The sequence below is a fragment of the Cryptomeria japonica genome, chromosome 3, assembly GCF_030272615.1.
Source record: "Cryptomeria japonica chromosome 3, Sugi_1.0, whole genome shotgun sequence".
Classification (NCBI taxonomy): Eukaryota; Viridiplantae; Streptophyta; class Pinopsida; order Cupressales; family Cupressaceae; genus Cryptomeria; species Cryptomeria japonica.
Genome location: NC_081407.1, coordinates 272198984 through 272219236, shown reverse-complemented (window position 1 = coordinate 272219236; position 20253 = coordinate 272198984). Strand labels below are relative to the sequence as shown.

Genomic DNA, 20253 nt, shown 5'->3' with positions numbered 1-20253 from the left:
CAAAGTGCAAGGAGGAAGGATGCAGGGGCGTTACCTAGGTGAAGGCGATGAAGAGAACATGGTTGTTGCAGAGCCCATTGTGGGAAGAAATGGGCGAGGAAAATAATCCCCAAAACTGGTGAAAAGAGATGTTTTTAAGGCTCAATAACGTGTGACATTGCGTGCTGACCAAGCTATGTACGTGACCGACGATGGAGATAAAAGGGTGGTCGATATATATATATATATATATATATATATATATATATATATATATAGGACAAAAAGTACACAAATCAATTAAAGTAAGCTTGAGTATGTCTTATGGACAACACACACGATGTGTGATTGTGAAACTCATCAAGAAATGGAGACAATAACAATATACCCATTATATTTCATCATTAAAAATCAGGCGTTTCAAATAAAAGAAGACAATAATTTATTTTTTTTGCATTCTGTTTAATGATTTTTGCATTGTAAAGTGAGAGAGATCATTGAAATGAAACTCTCAACACCATATAGAAACGCCTATGTACGTGATTGATGATGGAGATAAAAGGGTGGTCGAAATATTAAATGGCCACACTCTTAACATTCAAGTGAAAAATGTGAGCAGACCCATACAAATAAACACTTAGAATTAGGTGCTATTTAAATTTGTAATTGGATATTTAAAAAAAAATTATTGGTTGTCTCTTGAACCACTATTGGCACAAAGAGGATCATGTATTTAGCAAGACTTTGAAATGACCACTTTTTGACCCTTTCATGCATAGCGAATCCCACAGTGTGCATCGTTAATACCCAAAAGCTAGAACACAAGCTATAAGCAATTAAGTCGCATACAAAAACAACAATTTTTTTGGTCAAAGTTCGATTTCTCATTTACAATTTATAATTGCACAAAATTAGCTATAACCACTTCCCTAACTCTCAACTTCAAAAAATTAAATTCAATAATTGTACAAGCCAAGCCAATAGAGATTAACATAAGAGCTAAAGGAATGAACTAATCTCAACTAAAACAATATATAAAAATATTTAATTAGTACCTAAATTCAGAAATGAGATCCCTTTATACACCAAACAGATTAAATGGGACGTTAGGTACTTCAACTGTAGAAGCAATGGAGAACGGAACTGATAAATAATAAATGAAGTCTTAAGGATGGACGGTACATGTGCAAATTTGCTTTATCCATAACAATATGCACACATTTGCATACTGCAATGGCCGAATAGGGTTTTGCCGAAAGAAGACGAGAAATTGCAGAGTACTATAGTGAAATTCAGCTTATTCAACTGCAATCTTCATCTTGTAAAGTGGGGATTCTCACAAAATCTTTCGGCCAACAAATCAAAACATTACCTTTACCCTTCTCTTTCGTCACCGATGAATTGGAAAGATTAAGGCCGAAGAAATCCTCAGGAAAACAGTACAGAGGCTCCAAAAAATATTTTTTCAGAAATGAATAATAATACATTGCTAAGGAACCTTGCGAATCGGGTAAATTGTAGGGCGTCTTTATGGGTTTGGTCGCTGTATAATGAAAGCCCTTGTTTTCAAGCCGTCGGGTTTTCATCCACGGCTTCGAAGGCAAATCCAGAAAAGCAAGTAGACGGCAATATTAATAATAAGCAGAAGTTGGAGAGAATAGCCGATGAGCTTATGAACTTGAATGTACTGGAGAGACACGATTACAAGATTTTATTCAGGCTGAAATTAGGGTTAGATAGGTTCGCTTCACCCGTAGGAGGCATGGTCATACCGGGAGCACCCGCAGCAGACGGAGCTGCGCCTGAGAAGAAAGTTGCAGAGAAAAGTACATTTGATGTCAAGCTTGAGAAATACGAGGCCAATGCGAAGATTAAGATTATTAAGGAGGTCAGGGGTTTTACAGATTTAGGGCTGAAGGAGGCCAAAGATTTGGTGGAAAAGATTCCGGCTGTTTTGAAGAAGGGGCTCACGAAAGAGGAGGCTACAAAGATAGTCGAAAAGCTCAAGGAGTTGGGAGCCACAGCCGTCATGGAATGAAAGAAATTTAATCTGGTTGGAGAAATTTCAACAACTTTTTTCTAATATAACTGAAAATTTTCGTTGTAAGATGCCATTTTTAAAGCATTTAGTGAATTTTCCTTTAATTTATCAACTGAGTAGAACTTGCAACTAGCGATGCATATAAGCTATGAAGCTTTCTTAAAATTGAATGGTTGTAGATTAATTTGAATTTCAGATCGGATGTTTTCTTGTTTAAATAATTATTGAGGTGGTGCCTGGCAAATTTTAATCTTCTAGTTTTGTTTTTCCTCTCCTTTTTCAAACAAGGGAAACCTCTTTTGAATCTGTAGGGACTACTTATCTCCATTCGCACATACTATTGTATTGCCATTATTATGGCAGTAGATGCCCCAACTTACCATTCTATTCTAATTGGATGAAAGGAAGACAGGTGCCCCGTTGATAGCACGGGCTTCTCTTACACCCCCAAAGTTTCATGGCCTTTTAAAATGAAGTTCCCTAACCGAATTGGTGTATTACTTTTCTTTATTTCCGACGTTTGGTGATTATCTTCTAAACCTCTCTTCAGATTTGATGTTTTGATTAATTCAGAGCGTGTTTAGGTTCGCCAAATTTTCTCCACACTATTGTGTTGCCATTATTATGGCAGTAGAACCCCCAACTTACCATTACATCAGAGCTTCATGGCCTTCAAAAAATAGATCTCTGCCTGAATTGTTGTATTACTTTTCTTTATTTCCGATGTTTGGTGATTATCTTCTAAACCTCTCTTCAGATTGGATGTTTTGATTAATTTTGAGGGTGTCTAGGTTTGCCAAATTTTCTCCACACTATTGTATTGCCATTATTATGGCAGTAGATGCCCCAACTTACCATTATATCAGAGTTTCATGTCCTTTTAAAAACAAATTCTCTACCCGAATTGGTGTATAACTTGTCTTTATTTACAATGTTTGGTGAAGCTGGTTGTTGTGACGTTCCCAGTTGAATTTGAAGAAACAAACAAAGAATAATCTTACCCAATTAATCAGATTCATTTGAGTGCAGATTTATTTGAGGTAAAGCTGCTCCATATGACTGGAAAAGTAACCCAACTCAATTCCCCTAAGAAACCTCTCTTCAGATTGGAATTTTTGATTAATTTAAAGGATGTTCAGGTTTGCCAAATTTTCTCCACACTATTATATTGCCATTATTATTTATTATGGCAGTAGATGCCCCAACTTACCATTACATCAGAGCTTCATGGCCTTTTGAAAAAAGCTCTCTACCTGAATTGGTGTATTACTTTTCTTTATTTTCGATATTTGGTGATTATCTTCTAAACCACCTTTCGGATTGGATTTTTTGATTAATTTAGATGGTGTTTAGGTTTGCCAAATATTCTCCATCGCTTGAAAGATGTTAAGGTATGTACACAGGCCAAAACGTGTAAAGGAATTTTGATCCAGAACCCATATGGGGATTAGTATATAAAGGAAGTACAGCGAAGCATGAATTTTCTTTTGGATTCATTGCATCCATTTTGTCTAACCCCTTTTATTCCATCCCTGCCAACTCCCCATCCTTATTACTCTCCCCTTATTTTATTGTAGATCTGCCGTATACTGTTGATCATTGACGGTATCTTGTGATGTCAGAGATTGTCTGTTAGGCAAGTAAATGCTGGCTTAGAATGTTTTAAAGTTAACATCATAAGAATGAATCAGTTATATACATAGTAGACTAAAAGGATCTTCTGAAAAAAATTCTTTTTTGTCATCTTTATATTTGATTGTGTTAATTTTAAGCAATCAGATGTTAATTTTAAGTAATCAGATTATAACAGACTGTAAATGAACAGTAACAGCAATGAAAACACAAGACAAAAGACACCAATACCCTTGGAAAACCTCCCTCTTGGAGGTGAAAAACCCAGCCTCAAAATACAATATGTATTATCTCAAATGTAGGCAATTACAAGACAATGAACTTTTCTCAGATTGCTGTCCAATCAGCAAGTTAGCAGATCACGATCTCACTTTATATAACAATGAAGATTGCAGCCCTTATCAACAGCAGATGGCTAAGGAAGATCAGCAGCAGATGTCTAAGGAAGACTTGACCAGATTCGCACAAGAAGAGTCCTTGTCAAGTTCGCATGATGATCTTGACAACTTCGCCACACAATCAGCCTTGATGAATTCGCACAATAAGCTTGGACAAGTTCACATAAGTGGAGGAGAGATCGCTGTTTGTAGAGCAGATAACATTTTCGTAAGATGATGATTAATGACTTCATTTGATGTTTGATTTATATCCAACCTTTGGTGCCAAACCCTAAAGTCGGCTTGCATATTAATTAAGCTATTTATTTGTCATTTATTGCCTTCACGTTACATGAGTTTGGGCCCAGCCCTAAGTTCCATTTTTTGCCTACACGTTACATATGTTTGGGCCCAACCCTAAGTTACATTTATTTGTCTTCACGTTACATATGTTTGGGTCCAGCCCAAAATAGTTTGAATTGCATGAGAGATAATACATGTGTATTTTAATTGACATTAAAAACATTAAAATACAATATACAAGTATCCGAGCTAGCTACTATTTCAACACTCCCTCTTAGCTAGGGAGGATAGCTGCCACTTGTCATGATCCATTCATGACCTTCATCTTGCATTGCCCGCAAGGATGAACGTATAAGCTCCATAGAGTATACCTGCAACAAAACACATAAATATCATGAACTCATTTCATGATGTCCATCTTGCATTGCCCGCAGAGGATGGATCCACCTTGCATTGCCCGCAGAGGGTGGAAGAGGTCTTACACCTCAGCCTTCTCCTAGAGAAGGATACAATGTCACCTTGCATTGCCCGCAGAGGGTGGAAGATGCAATCTAAATTGCATCACTAAGATTGAGACTCCCTCTCAATCAATGCTGTGTTCTCCACGGTTCCAAGCTTCTCTCTGAAGTACTCAAACTTCACTCGAGCTAGAGGCTTGGTAAGAACATCTGAAACAACATCTGAAACCTGTTCAACAGTGCTAATATATTTCAGCTGGATGGCACCTCTTTGTGCCATATCACGAACATAGTGATAATGAGTTTCCACGTGTTTTGACTTGTCATGAAACACAGGATTATTAGACATTTTAATACAACTTTGATTATCACAATAAATAACAGTGGATTCCCAAGGTTGTCCAAACAACTCAGCAAGAAGTTTGCGAAGCCAAACTGCTTCTCTCGTTGCCACACTTGAAGCAATGTATTCAACTTCTACAGTATTCAATGCAATTGAGGACTGTTTCCTACTGGCCCAAGAGATCATAGCGGAACCCAAGCTGAAACAAATTCCTGAAATGCTTTTCCTGTCAATAACACTTCTAGCCCAATCAGAATCAGAGTAGCCTTCCAAACTGATCATTGTGTTGATTGGATACTCCAACCCATAGCCCACTGTTCCACGCAAGTAACTCAGGATGTGCTTGGCTGCCACCAAGCGAACATGATTTGGCTGGTTCATGAATTGGCTAAGTGCACTCATTGCATAGCAATTATCTGGTCTAGTGTTAACTAGATACATCATGGATCCAATCAACTGCCTGTACTCTGAAAGATCTGCAAAATCAGAATTAGCTGCAAAAATACTCAATTTCTTTAAGTTAGTTTCCATAGGAGTAGACATAGATTTACAATCCATCATATCAATGGCATATTTCCTTGACTAAGGATAAGATCTTTGCCATACTTCTAGTCCTAGACAACAATGCATTAGGCCTAGATCCTTCATTCCAAATTCAGTGGTTAATTCTTTCTTACATCTAATGATGAGACTATCTCCAACAATTAGAAATAAATCATTCACATATAAGAAACAAAATTTAGCAATTCGCTATTGAATACTTTTAAAATGAAGATTAGAATTAGTATCATTCTTGCAAGATCCTAAACTAATCAAATACTTGTTAATCTTCTCATACCAAGCTCAAGAAGCTTTCTTGAGGCCGTGAAGAGCTTTTCTTTAATCTGCACACATGAGATTCTCTATCTTGATTCTCATAACCTTCTAGTTATTCAATATAGACAACATTAAGAAAAACAGTCTTTATATCTAACTTCCAGCCTGCAGCATTAGCTATAATGGTTCTAATATTAGTATATCTAGTAGCAAGAGCAAATGTTTCCTTCTAACTATGAGCTACACATCTAGCTTCATATTTTCTCAAAAAAAATAGAAAAAACAAACAAACTTCCATATGGAACTCCCTCTAGATTCTTAATGTAAAATTGTCGTAACCAAGTCTAATGAAGATTGCATAATATAAGAATCAATCAAGGAAGGCAGCCATAAATCAAAGATGAGAAATGCCAATGGACCCATAGCACAATCACTATGATCAAGACATACCTTCAAGTGAAGAAATCAAGCTCCCTCTTAAGCTTGAAGGCATGGTAATTCAAGAATCTCTTGAAGAGAAGCATCAACATGACTAAATATCCCAATAGAATGAATTAACATGTAAAGTAACTTATCTCTTTATTGACTAGACACCATATGCCAAGATTGCTCAAAAGGATATTGCCAGTCTATGGTCAACTTCAACCATAGTGTAAAGCTACACAACATTCTAAAATTGTTTTCCATAGTTGAATAACAGAGAGTTAGCTATATCAGAAAACTAAGGCAGGTGTCTGACTTCAGAAAACATTTTACAAAATCCATAAGCAAGGTATATAAGCCAAATTGTCTTTCTAGCTAATGCATAAAAATCAGATATGAGTATCAACCACTCAAAAGGATACACATTGTAGTTGAGCACAAGCGTATGATCAAAAGCCAACTTCAATAAGCTAGATACCTCATTCATCTTAGGTTTCATCATCAAGAGGACACTTACTTCAAAGAATGTAATAGGCAATATGCTCAATTGAAGAGATAATGTCACAATGAATATTATGTGAGGATGGTGAAAGCCATGACAGAAAATGCATTAGAGCTAAAGGCAATCCTCTACACAAGAGGAGCAGAGCAAGGTTATAATAAAAGTATAACAAAGAACATGAGAGTCTTTTATGAAGAGCTGAAGAGAACCAAGTGTTACACAGTCACAACCCTACATGACAACCTTATCCAAACATAAAACACTTATAGAACAGAAAATACAGTCCATACGATGCAAATCAAGAGACACACCATAAGAGTATATAATACCAGAGCAACAAGACTATTGAGCATTTTAAGACTTAGATAGAATACGGTGCATCATAACTATGCAACAAGTATCATAAAGGATCAGATCATAATATGAAGATAGTAAGGTCAACATTGGGCATAGATACTAAATAGGATGACTAAGACATCTTATCTTTACATGCCTACCACACCAATGACTAAGGTTCCATGTTTCTGTATCTCCTATAAATTTATTCATCTTCCTATTTGTGCTTGCTGTTATATCCATCATAATACTCCTAGATTTATATCTGAATACACATGCTGAAGTCTTAAGTGCCAAGGATGTATTTAGATCAATGCATCAATTCGGATCATTACATATTCATAGCAAACCACATCAAATAGGTTGAGAGATAAACATACTCAAAATAGAGAGTAGGGCATAACTAACTTCAATAACTCAAATTGGATTAGAACAAATTCTTAACACAAGAACAAGGCTCGAACTAGGGTGATTGTTACAAACCTTAGGAAGAAAGTTATGCAATACTAAGATCTGAAAACAAGTGCACAAACCGACATATGAAAGCACCCTCAGATGAAGAGTTAACAAGCAAGAGAACTTTGTGCACTAGATAAGGCACCAATAACAATAAGGCAATCAGATGCAAATCTCCAAACCAAGTGGACCCTACAATTGAGAATAGAGGAATGAGAACACTTGAAATCTTATTCTTGCTATCGTCCCATCGATGCCTTCAATTTGTCAAGTAGACATTGCTGTTGAGCTTTCTGATTCACGGTAGACTTCTTGAATTGCTTTAGCTCATCCAGATCCAAAGGCTCAGTCAGATCCTTATCTTCCACAAACTATAACAGCTCTAATTCTTCAAGAGCAAGGAGGACACAGACCTTTCATGATGTAAAATTTAGGGCACCTTCAAGTCTGTCCTCTACTTTCAGACCTGTAACCATCTTGCAAAACTAAAACAGCAAATTGAAAGTGAAGGACAACTAATAATCTGATTATTTAGAATCAACCTAAAGCTCTGATATCATGTTAATTTTAAGCAATCAAATGTTAATTTTAAGTAATTAGATTATAACAGATTGTAAATGAACAGTAACAGCAATGAAAACACAAGACAAAAGACACCAATACCCTGGGAAAACCTCCCTCTTGGAGGTGAAAAACCCAGCCTCAAAATACAATATGTATTATCTCAAATGTAGGCAATTACAAGACAATGAACTTATCTCAGATTGCTGTCCAATCAGCAAGTTAGCAGATCAAGATCTCACTTTACATAACAATGAAGATTGCAGCCCTTATCAACAGCAGATAGCTAAGGAAGATCAGCAGCAGATGTCTAAGGAAGACTTGACCAGATTCGCACAAGAAGAGTCCTTGTCAAGTTCGCATTGTGATCTTGACAACTTCGCCACACAATCAGCCTTGATGAATTTGCACAATAAGCTTGGACAAGTTCACATAAGTGGAGGAGAGGTTGCTGTTTGGAGAGCAGATAACATTTTCGTAAGATGATGATTAATGACTTCATTTGATGTTTGATTTATATCCAACCTTTGGCGCCAAACCCTTAAGTCGGCTTGTATATTAATTAAGCTATTTATTTGCCATTTCTTGCCTTCACGTTACATGAGTTTGGGCCCAGCCCTAAGTTCCATTTGTTGCCTACACGTTACATATGTTTGGGCCCAGCCCTAAGTTACATTTATTTGTCTTCACGTTACATATGTTTGGGTCCAGCCTGAAATAGTTCGAATTGCATGAGAGATAATACATGTGTATTTTAATTGACATTGACAACATTAAAATACAATAGACAGGTATCCGAGCTAGCTACTATTTCAATAGATTGTTGCTGTTGGTTTCCTCTAATATATTTTATATTAGAAAGCATTTAACCTTTTGATAGACATTTCATCTGAATGGCTAGAAGTTTACCATTTTCGTATAGGCTCAATTGTCTCTAGCATTTGAAGAATCCTGTCTTTAAAATGTGCTGAATTAGGTTCAAGGAGGTCATGTTAAGTCTTATTTTGAAGTTAAAAAAGCTGACAAGGCCAATTTTATGTAACACGATTACATGGCAGCAAAAAATGCATTGTACTAAAGGATACAAATACGTAATAGGTTAAGAAAAGGCTTCCTTAGTTGATTTATGTTTGAGGTCCACTTTCTTTTCTTTTCAAGGAGATATCTATGAGCAAGTCGATGGTGTAGCTATGGGATCCCCTCTTTCGCTTGTCATAGCTAACCTATATATGGAGTATTTTGAGGACTTGGCACTCCATTTCTCTCCACTTAAACCAAGGTGGTGGAAACGCTATGTGGATGACACCAACATATGTTGGCCACATGGATTAGAAAAATTGGAAGCATTCCATGCCCACCTTAATAGCTTAGCCCCTTGCATCTCCTTTACTAAAGAGATTGAATCCTTTAACCAACTCCCCTTCTTGGATATTTTGCTAATTAGAAAACCTGATAGCACCCTTTCTCGTAGTGTTTTCCATAAGTCCACCCACACCGATCTCTATCTCCACTCTTCCTCCCACCATCACCCTACCCAAAAGGCTAGCACCCTCAAAACTCTTGCTGCTAGAGCCTTTCGTATTTGCGATAAGGAGAACTTACCACATGAGCTGGCTTATCTCAGGATAGTCTTCCTTTTGAATGGGTATAGCAATAAATTTATCTCTAGAACTTTCAACCTAACCAAGTTCAAGCTCTCCTCCAAATCTAATTCAATCCAACCCGTTGGCGTACCAATAGCCTCCCTCCCTTACATTGAAGGGGTTTCTCACAAAATTTCTAAAATTCTTCGTAATAAAGGCCTTCTTTGTACTTTCAAGCCTTTCTCAACATTGAGAAACCTTATCCCTCCTCTTAAAGACCCTAGGGACATCTATCTTGAGTCGGGCGTCTACAAAGTTGTGTGCTCTTGCGGCATTCCCTATATAGGTGAAACTGGTCGCTCTTTCAAAACAAGGTTGAAAGAGCACAGTGCTGACATCAGACAGGAACGTGCCCTAAAGTCTACCTTGGTTGACCACTCTTCCTCCACCAAGCACCATATTTGTTTAGAAGATGCTCGTATCTTGTCTAAAGAAGATAACCTTTTTAAGAGAAAACTCAAGGAAGCCATCGAAATACATAACCACCCATCTAATCTTAATAGAGATGATGGGTGGAACCTAAGTTTCTCCTGGCTTCCTTTGTTAAACAACCTTAATGCCCATAACCATCTCCTATCCTAGCCTTCCCTCTCTTCCTTGTTTGTCCCCCTCCCTTCTTCCCGTTTCCTTCTCCTCTCTTTCTTCGTCACGTATCCCCTTCCATCCCCTTCCCCTCTCCCCTCTCTCCCCCTTCACTTACTTGTCGGTCTTTTCCTCCTTGTGTCTTAGGTTTTTTCTTTTTCTGTCTTCTGTTCTTTCTTCCTATGCTTCGTTGTGTTGGTCTCTTTTTTGTTCTTATATATATATACTCCCTCTTTCTTTTATATATTTGCATACACACACACATATCTCTCTCTCTATATATGTATATGTATGTATGTATGTATGTATAAATACTCATATATATGTACACACACACACACACACACACACTTATACACTCACGCGCATAGATATTTATATATGTACTCACTCTCACATACTCACTAACACTGACATTTTTATTATTATTTATATTTTTATGCACATCTTTTTCATTTTTCAATTATTATTATTTTTATTTTTTATTTTTAATTTTTTTAAATTTAAATTTTTATATTTATATTTATTTATTTTTTATTTTATCTTTTGGTTGTATATGTATATATACACACATATACACAATCTCTCACACTCAATTTTATTTATGTATATAGATGTGTGTGTGTATCTTTATTAGGTGTTAGTATTGTTTCTCTATTTATTTTTTTGTGGTATTTGGTTTTTTAAATTATTTTAATTTTTTTTGGTTTATGGGTCTTTTTTAATCTATTCTTTCCTCTTTCCTTGAACTATGTGCCCCCTCTCCTCTGGTCTTTTTATTTGGTCTTGGTCTGCAATCTATCACTTCTTTCTCTTAGTTGTTCTTCTCATCCTGATGATGGTTCACGGAGCGTGACCCAAAACGTTGATGCAAAAGTTTTCACATAGTTTAATCCAGTAATCTTGGCATAATAAGAAAAGGCTCTCATAGTGTAGTAAGATCCTAATAAGCATCAAATTGTGGATATAGAAATATCCTTATATATTCCTAGATTAGACTAACCAATAAGAATCTTGTTAATTAGTTATGCGTTATGGTGGTTAAGTGGGGCTTTTACCAGTGTTGTAACAAGTTGGTAAATGAAACCTCTTAGTAATGGCAATATTTACATTCCCACGGCATTTCCTATTTAGTATTGGGCATATTTTGAGGGGAGTATTTTGATTATGCCGAAAGGCGTTATACAATGGCAGCATGAGGTTTTAAAATGTCCATACATAAAATCCATCTTTTTCTCAAGGATAAGGATAAGAATGAATATAAAATAAAATAAAAATATAATGATATATCAATAAAATAATAGTTTAGTTTTAATAGTTTTTTGGCTTTTGTAAGGAGTTTAATAGAAATATAAATACTGATATAATATAATAATAATAATAATTTAGTCTTAATAATTTTTTTGCTTTTGTAAATAGTTTAATAGAATATAAAATATAAAACAGAATTTAATATTAATTGTAATATAATAATATAATAATTTTTTAAGTGAAATAATGGACATATAAAATAATTGGTTCCATAATGATATCTTTCGGCATCTTTTACATAAATTTTTAGAATTGTTGACAAATTGCATAAACTTGTGCAAAGGCAGATCCCTTGTCCTACGTAATCCTAGTTTATTATAAATATTTCTATACACCTACCACTTATACCTTTTGACATGTAAATACATCCTTTTACATTTGCCCTATCCACTTTTTGATTATTCCCACTCTTGCTCTTATTGCCATGCACACACCATCAATTGTGATCTAGGTCCTTTTCTGTCCTGGAGTTTGTAGTTGAAGGGTTGTGTTCTCGTGGTTGCAGACTTGTCCTTGTCTAAATTTCAAATTTTAAATTCAAAATCGACTAACTTCCACTTTTACCTTTCCTGCCTAAAGCTGACTAAACACAAGTCTGTGTGATGTATTTATATCATTGTATTATAAGGATTTCGATGCCTTCATTCTAATCATCAAGAAATCATCTCCTAATCAAGCAATAATATGAATATTAATCACATTTACAGTTAAATTGGTGCATTAAAAATTTAAAAGCAATCTAGATCTGCACAAGCATTTTAGGAACATTTACATGGCTGAAGATTGCATGATTAGATTATTGTCCAATTTCTTGAATTTGATCTAGGTGAAAGCTTCTTGTGATTTAATGACAATCCTTTAAGGTATTTTACTATTTGTAAATATTGCCAGGTCTAGATATTTGAGAAACACACAGAAGAAATCAAGAGCGATCAGGTGAACTAGAGAATAGAAGTTTGCTAATCACAAATGACAAGTTTTTAGTCACGAATTTGCACTTAACAGCTGGATTCATTCCTGCACAATCACAGCCGGGTACTCTATTTCTTTGGTGATTCACTTGTTTGTCATTTACTGTTTTAGATCCCATGGCACATTGGATTCAAATCCACATCAGTCCTAGAACCATCTTCAATTATTGAGCCAATTACATTTATTTTTTACATACATTCCGACATTTAATTATCACAAATTATCAATATCCAGCTGTCATTTATTAACCTGGGCTGATTTGTGCTCATTTTTATGCATTTGATTGGATTAGCCTAGGTTACTGATAAGGAAAGTAGACTTTCCTTTATATTTGGTGAACCCATCCAATCCTGCACATATCAACCTTCTCCTAGGGTTTCTAATTTACATTTCCAGATCCCATTGTAATCTGATTTTTCATATATTTTCATCCCTATCTTTAGATTTGGCGATTGTCCTTCATATCCCAACCTTATTCGAGGATTTCTAATTTACATTTCCAGATCTGATATTATTCTAATTTTTCATGTAATTTCACGATTTCAGCCTAACCTATGGTTTGATCCTTATTTTCTTAATAGCTTTTGATTAGGATATGGTTATGCATGGTGAGTTCTCTTTTATCCTACCTTCCCACACTATGTATACTATCATTATGGAACCTATCGGGGTTTGTTGTATGGCTAATATTCATACATACATTTCAGATTTTTATAGATTCTTATCTTTTATTACACAACATCCCTCTATCCTTGCTATTCTCAAGACAAAATTTTATAAGGATACTGGATAAGGATGCATTTTTTGTGGAGGGTTTGTTCTATTATGTTGCATCTTTTCCTTTCTTCATGGAGTTGATTAGTACTCATCTATGCATATTAGACACACTTATGCCATCAATTCATGTAACTAATGATGATCATTTGGAGTGTGATAGTGATGAATGCATTCCTAGTGATGATATGATGCCTTGCTTTGTGATACACTTTACAAGATGGACATGGACAATATAGTTGTACCACCTTCAATCACTCATGACATTGTCACATCTCATGGTGATCTTTTTTCCACATGTCATGATGATCTTACGTCTACAGAGTCATGGTCCGTAGATTACATATCTCCACTTATACATGATTATTGATGCGTTGTGATCAATCTTCTACATCTCATTTGAAACTATGGATGCTTATCTTTTACACGGCCTTTTTTACATGATGATAACTTATGCATCAATGATACTTTATTAGCTTCTCATGTTGATACTCCATTGCCTTATCCTACATTGCATGATGACATTATGAGCCTTAGTGAGGAACTTTTGTATCATGATTATGATGATCTAATTATGCATCCTTACATGTTTCTTTCTTACTTGCTAGTTATATGCGCACTAATGATGATATCCTATTGATTAGTGAGTTTAGATTGCATCTAAGTGGTTGAGCTTTAGAATTGTTTGATTCATCTTGTTTGCTCTATACTTGTTTTACTAGTTTAGCCAATGCTTTTATTGTATACTTTGTGAGGTTAAATTTACACGAGGATAGTATGGACTGATGTTTGTTCTCCTATTGTCAATAGAACCTATACATACATTAAACCTACTATTCTCATAATACACCTTTATTGAGGTTACACATGACATAAAAGAGGAACCACCCAATATGAGATATGAATACATTGCATAGATATTCTTATTATTGCTCATCATAGAGAGTCATTTTGATTTCCATTTTCCTTGCCTGACATATTTTCACCTAGCCTAGTTTAGATCCTCTTTATGCCTTTGCTTTATTTACCCTTGCTTTTTGCTTCCCACTAGGGTTGCCCACTTGCCTTTTGCTTTCAAAACCTTTGTTGTTTTATCATATTGCCTCTTGTTTTGCATCCTATGCTCATGACCATGCTTGTCCCTTGGCCTTTGATCATTGCTTATTTTGTATTGATCTCATTTTTTTATATCATGCTTCCTAAATCTTACACATTGATAATATTTTGATACATCACACCATACTTTGAGCTCATATTGTCATAGCATACTTGCTAGAGCTTATACATTGACCATATTTTGATACATCATGCTATACATTGTTCTTTAGATCATTACAATATCATGTTTTTAAGAGTTTGTACTTTGATCTTCTTTAGAGTTCACTCATTGATCCCATATTGATACATTCTATATACTAGAGTTACGTGTTGCACTTATTTTGCTGTATCATGCTCTTAGAGCTTACATATTGAGCCTACATTGCCATATCACACTCTTAGAGTTACCTTCTTAGATGTTGGGGCATCATGCCTTTGCCCCATTACATCTTATGCCTTTACTGCTATATCTTTACATTGGGTGACCATGCTTCCCCAATGTTTTACAATGCTTTCATTATCCTATCATGCTTCTAGACCTATGGTATTGCACAAGGGTGCATACCACCTTCCCCACATCATTTATGAGCTACCTTGTATTATCGGATCCCTTTAGGGGTATGTAGTCATGTGCTTTTATGATTACATCCTCACATATATTACTTTTTTGTGCCTTCATGCCTATATTTTTACATATTACACTTTGACCATGAACTTAAACTAACACATTTTTCGAGTTACAGTGGGGAGCATCAATCATTTGTGCTATTTGTGCTTTATCTTCTAACATGAGGGGCATTGACCTTTATCTTTTTTACATAATGTTCACCTTATTGCATTATCTTGCCCATATGGGGCCTCTTATTCAATACAAGCTTTCATGATCACATGCTACATGATATTGTGCTCCTTCAAGCCATTTTGATTACATTTGGAGTACTGCACTAAGTACTCTCCTTCCTAGGTGTGGGCCCTTGTTCCTTGTGATGACTTTATGCCTTATTTTGGGCCCTTGCCCATAGTTTTGATTCCATACCACTAGGGATTTAGTGCCTTATCCACTTCTATGTGCTTGTGTTCTTGGATGCCACATTGGTGGCATATGCCTATCCTTAGTGCCTTTTATACTTACACCGTGTTTCTGGCCATTGAAGGCTGCACTTCCATTTTTATTACCCATGTTGGGTGCAATATATTCTCGCTAATGCCATTTCTAGTGCCAATGCTTACATCTTACATTCTTTTTTAGTCATTGTTATATACTTACATCTCCATATGATTTGATGCTTATATGATTACATGATGTAATGCTTATAGACTTGCATAATTATATGTTAACATGCTAATAGTATATTTACTTCTCATGTATTGTTTCCCTCTTTTAACTATTCTTTGTATCTTGTGGATGCAATCAATTGATGAGTGTGGGGGTAGTGGGGTAGGGGGAGCATAGGACATGATTATATATTTATATACTATGATTACATTTACTTCTCATGAACAATTGTCGAGTGGGAGGGGGAAATGGGAGTGAGGGATAGGAAGGGGGTCAGGATTTAATTTGTTCCTATGATTGGATATCTAGACAATGATAGGAGCTCATATAGACGTCTTATGGTGAATACGTGCACAAAAGGTGAACATACATGATCATATCCTTGTAGAGTCAATTACTTTATATAGAACGTCTTATGGTGAATATGTGCACAAAAGGTGAACATACATGATTGTATCCTTTAGAGTCAATTACTTTATATAGACCCTGATGGCGATATATTTTGAACATTAGTACATTTATTTTACATGTATTTTGTGAATGCTACATACATTGAGATACATGATCATTCCAGGGTTCACATGTATTTCTAAGTGGGGGTAAAATGTAATGGTGGAATTTGCATAACCATGCTATTTCCTATTTAGTTTTGTGCCTATATTGAAGGGAGCGCTTTGATACATAGACTTATTGTAAAATGGCATAATCTTTTGCAATTTCTAGTACCTTGCCATATGTTATCCACCTACTTCATTATACCTTTCTATAGACCCACCACTTAACCCCCTTTCACATGTCCACACGCCTTTATAGATTTGCCTTCTCCACTTATTTATTACCTATGTTCCATATAGTTTCTTGATTGGGGTATGGATTTCTAGGAATGATTGCATTGGACATTAGCAATGGTAGGTAGAGGTTTGGGGGTTGAGCCCCCAATAGGGTTGAGAGGTATTGCCCCTCATGCATTCCCTGTTACATGGTGAGGTTGAGGGGCGGAGCTCACACTACCAAGCACAAATTAAGGCCTTTGAAACAACGCAAACCTTCATGGCAAATATCTTTTTCTCAATTTTATCGCTTTTGTTTTGCAAGACCATGTCCTTACTAATTCTGAAACTTAGAGGAGTGTTTGAAATGAGGCTTAGAAGTTAGATGCCTATTTATAAGTTTTTTTGAGTGCTTAGGGTTTGGGTGGAGTCCATAGACCATTAGGGTTAGGACTTGTGGCACTCAGTTAAAAACACTTTGAATTTTAAAAAAATGTTGAATTTTTTATTTTCTTGCCATGGGGGACACTTGGAAGTCTGAAGGATGGCTGGGAGGCTCCTCAAAATCCCTTGGACGTCTCGGAGACCCCAAGCCATCCTTGGGTCTTGAGTGGTGGTAGTGAGATGGTAGGGGAATATGTCCCCCAAGTCCTTGAATCTTGGAGACATCCCTGCCCTGGAAACATAGAGATTTTGGGTGGGGGGCAGGATGCGTCCTTGTCAAATATTGTTAATTACTCGTACGGTTGAATATATACCCATGAACATGCTGTCCATAGTGATTTGACATCTTTTCTATTCTAGGACTAGTTTATGGTTGCAGTGTCATCCTCACAGTTGTATATTCGTCCCTCCCTAATTTAAATTTTTAAATTCAAAATTGACAGATTTCTCACTTTTACCAATCTTGCCGAGGTGGACTAAATGCTAGTTTGCATGATATGTTGCTAAGTCCTTGTATTTAAAGGCATTCAATGCATTTGTTCTAATCATCTCTTAATCAAGCAATGATTTGAATATCGTTTGCATTTATGGACTTTGATTGGTGCATCAATAGGAATCTAGTTCTGCACAAATGTTTGAGGAGTATTGCATCACTGAAGATTGTTGTATTTGGTCATTGTTTAATTTTAGGAATTGGTCTAAGGAAAAGCTCGTTGTGATGTAATGACAATCCTTCAAGCTATTTTAAAATATTGGTAGGTCCTTAGATATTCAGGAAATGCACAGACGAAATTGGGAGTGATCAGGTGAATCGGAGAATAGAAGTTGATGGATCTCACTGGACAAGTTTGCAGGTGCAAGACAAGCCCACAGTTGTGGATTCATTACTGCATAGTCACAACTGAATATTCTGTTTCTCAGGTGATCCACAGTCTGTCATCCTCTGTTTTAGATCTCAGGGCGCATCAGATTCAGATCCATATCAGTCCTAGAGACATCCTTGATTACCGAGCTAAGTACATTTATTTTTTATTCACATTACTGCATTTAATTATCACAAGATTATTAATCTCTGGCTGTCCGTTATTTATCTAGTCTGATTTGTGTTTATCTGTATGCACTTGAGTGGATTAGCCTAGGTTACTCATAAGGAAGGTTTATTTTCCTTTAATCTCATATATGGGTATAAATACAATTCTCTTCTCTTTCTTTTAATATAAATACGATCAGATTTTGGCTAACTGGAGTCGAGCTAGCAAACAGCCCATGTAAAACACAATCAAATACTAGACAAAATCAATAAATAGTAATACCGTCAGTACTTTGATTTTATAGGTTCAAGTCCTTAAAACAGTTCTATCTGAGTAATAGACTCCTGCATTTAGCAAAGTTTACAGCTTGTAGTAAAATTTTAATGCTGCTTTGAATGGTAAGAATTCAAACAGATCATATTTGCTTCCCAAAGTGGCAGACTAAGACCAACTGAAAATCAGTAATCACCATCCATGTGAAGTCGATAACCTTGCGGTAAGGACTTTGATCTATGCTGTGAGGGTAAGGGGCTTTGATCTACAGTGTAAAAAATGCCAGAACTTCAGTTAATCTCTCTTAAGAATTATTCTTTCCATCTTCATCCCTTTGTAGTCTACAAGTTTACTGTTTTTAACCATCTAGACCTTGTTTGAGTCCAGATTTATATACATTTCTCTAAAGATTCTTGGTGGAACTGGAAGACAAGCGGCCAATAACTGAAAGAATGTACACAGGTCCAAGACCATGCTCCTACCTGCCATCTCATATCCTGTTCATGTGAAAGCACACTACCACATGTCCTAGAGCTCAGATTCAAAGTTAGGAACAAAAAGTTTGGGACTGGTGGACTTTAACTTCTTAATTGGTCTTATGGGTATTTATTTGTTTTAATAAGCAAAAGAGGGAATGTCCTAGGCAATTTGGGTGATGTCTCCATTATTGTTAGATGTTAATTGACCTTTTTATGCTCAGTTTCTGGTGAATTGTATGTCTCTCAGCTGGTAATTGAAGACTGGAAACCTATGCATCACATTACTTGGGTTTGCATCATCACCAAGCCATTTTGGGGAATCATAAATGACCGAACCTTTGGCATGGGCAACTATAAATAAACGTGATCATAGATTTTCATTGCTTGAAGATATTGTAACGAAGTGCACATAATGGTCAAAGAATCTGTTATGGTTGCCTTTGTGAGGTTACAAATTTGTCGTGTTACAAGAAGTAATGAAAATTTCAGACAAGTTACTGCTGGTATGTACAAAGGCAACAACTATTCGGCAAATTACTGAATTTAACAAGTTCCATGGAGATGCTCTGGAGAGATTTCTTCAATTTTGTTGTTGTTGAAGGTACCTAGTGTTAAGGGACCCTAGATCCAAGAGTTAGCAAGCTGTTAACATCTGGTTGGCGTTAGCTAACCAACTACGAAAGTGAATGTAAACAGATCCAGATTTCAGACAATTGCAATTATTTTCAGCTGCCACAACTGGTAAAATGATTCTCACCATGGTCTGCCTCCTCCAACTGACTGAGGATATGAATTCAGGAAAAGTATCTGTCACCTGAAGTGCAGGATGAGGGAAAGGCTATGATTCCTCTCAAATCAGATAGCTATTTAAAAATTTAAAGTTTTGTGCAGAAGTAAAAACAACAGTAAAGAAAGAAAAGAGACATAGCAACAGATAAAATAAAAATAAAATTATAATTTCTTGTTATTTTTCTCACCCTAATAATTTCCTAATTAGAGGATTTATTTTTATAGCCAATTCAGTTCTTACATACTTCATATTAAATCATTCTATAAATCTGGTCCTGCGAATGAGCAGTGTCTACCATCTGATAAGTACTCAGTCTAAGCTACCTTTTCAAGCTCAGAAATCATACCAAGACTCACAAGACATGCAGTCGTCACCATTTCAAATCCTTCTAACATTACAAAAAGGAGAAGAGGTTTAGAGTATTTTCAGACTCATTTGATCCCTCTTGCAGGCCTCATTCCCATTTAAATTTTAGTCACTCAGATTAGTAAACAGAGCAAACAGAGAGATCACATTCAACCTGACCTCACCTCTCCCTTACAACAAGAGGTGACACCCATTAGAAGTCCCCAACCAAGGATTT

The 20253-nt window shown here is 35.9% G+C and overlaps 1 protein-coding gene and 1 long non-coding RNA gene across 2 annotated transcripts; both read left to right on the top strand.

Annotated features, from left to right (window-relative positions):
* The first annotated feature begins 1093 nt into the window (after positions 1–1093).
* Positions 1094–2277, top strand: LOC131063890 (large ribosomal subunit protein bL12c). Its single transcript, XM_057997840.2, has one exon. The coding sequence runs from the start codon at positions 1451–1453 to the stop codon at positions 2015–2017; it is 567 nt and encodes a 188-aa protein (XP_057853823.2). The 5' UTR covers positions 1094–1450; the 3' UTR covers positions 2018–2277.
* A 13913-nt stretch (positions 2278–16190) lies between these two features.
* Positions 16191–19847, top strand: LOC131063889 (uncharacterized). Its single transcript, XR_009111177.2, has 2 exons — positions 16191–18624; positions 18789–19847. It is a non-coding gene; the product is annotated as an uncharacterized LOC131063889 (long non-coding RNA).
* The last annotated feature ends 406 nt before the right edge of the window (positions 19848–20253 follow it).

Bases quoted from the DNA above. Each gene is read 5' to 3' on its own strand.
- LOC131063890 (XM_057997840.2), top strand. From the start codon at position 1,451: ATGAATAATAATACATTGCTAAGGAACCTTGCGAATCGGGTAAATTGT.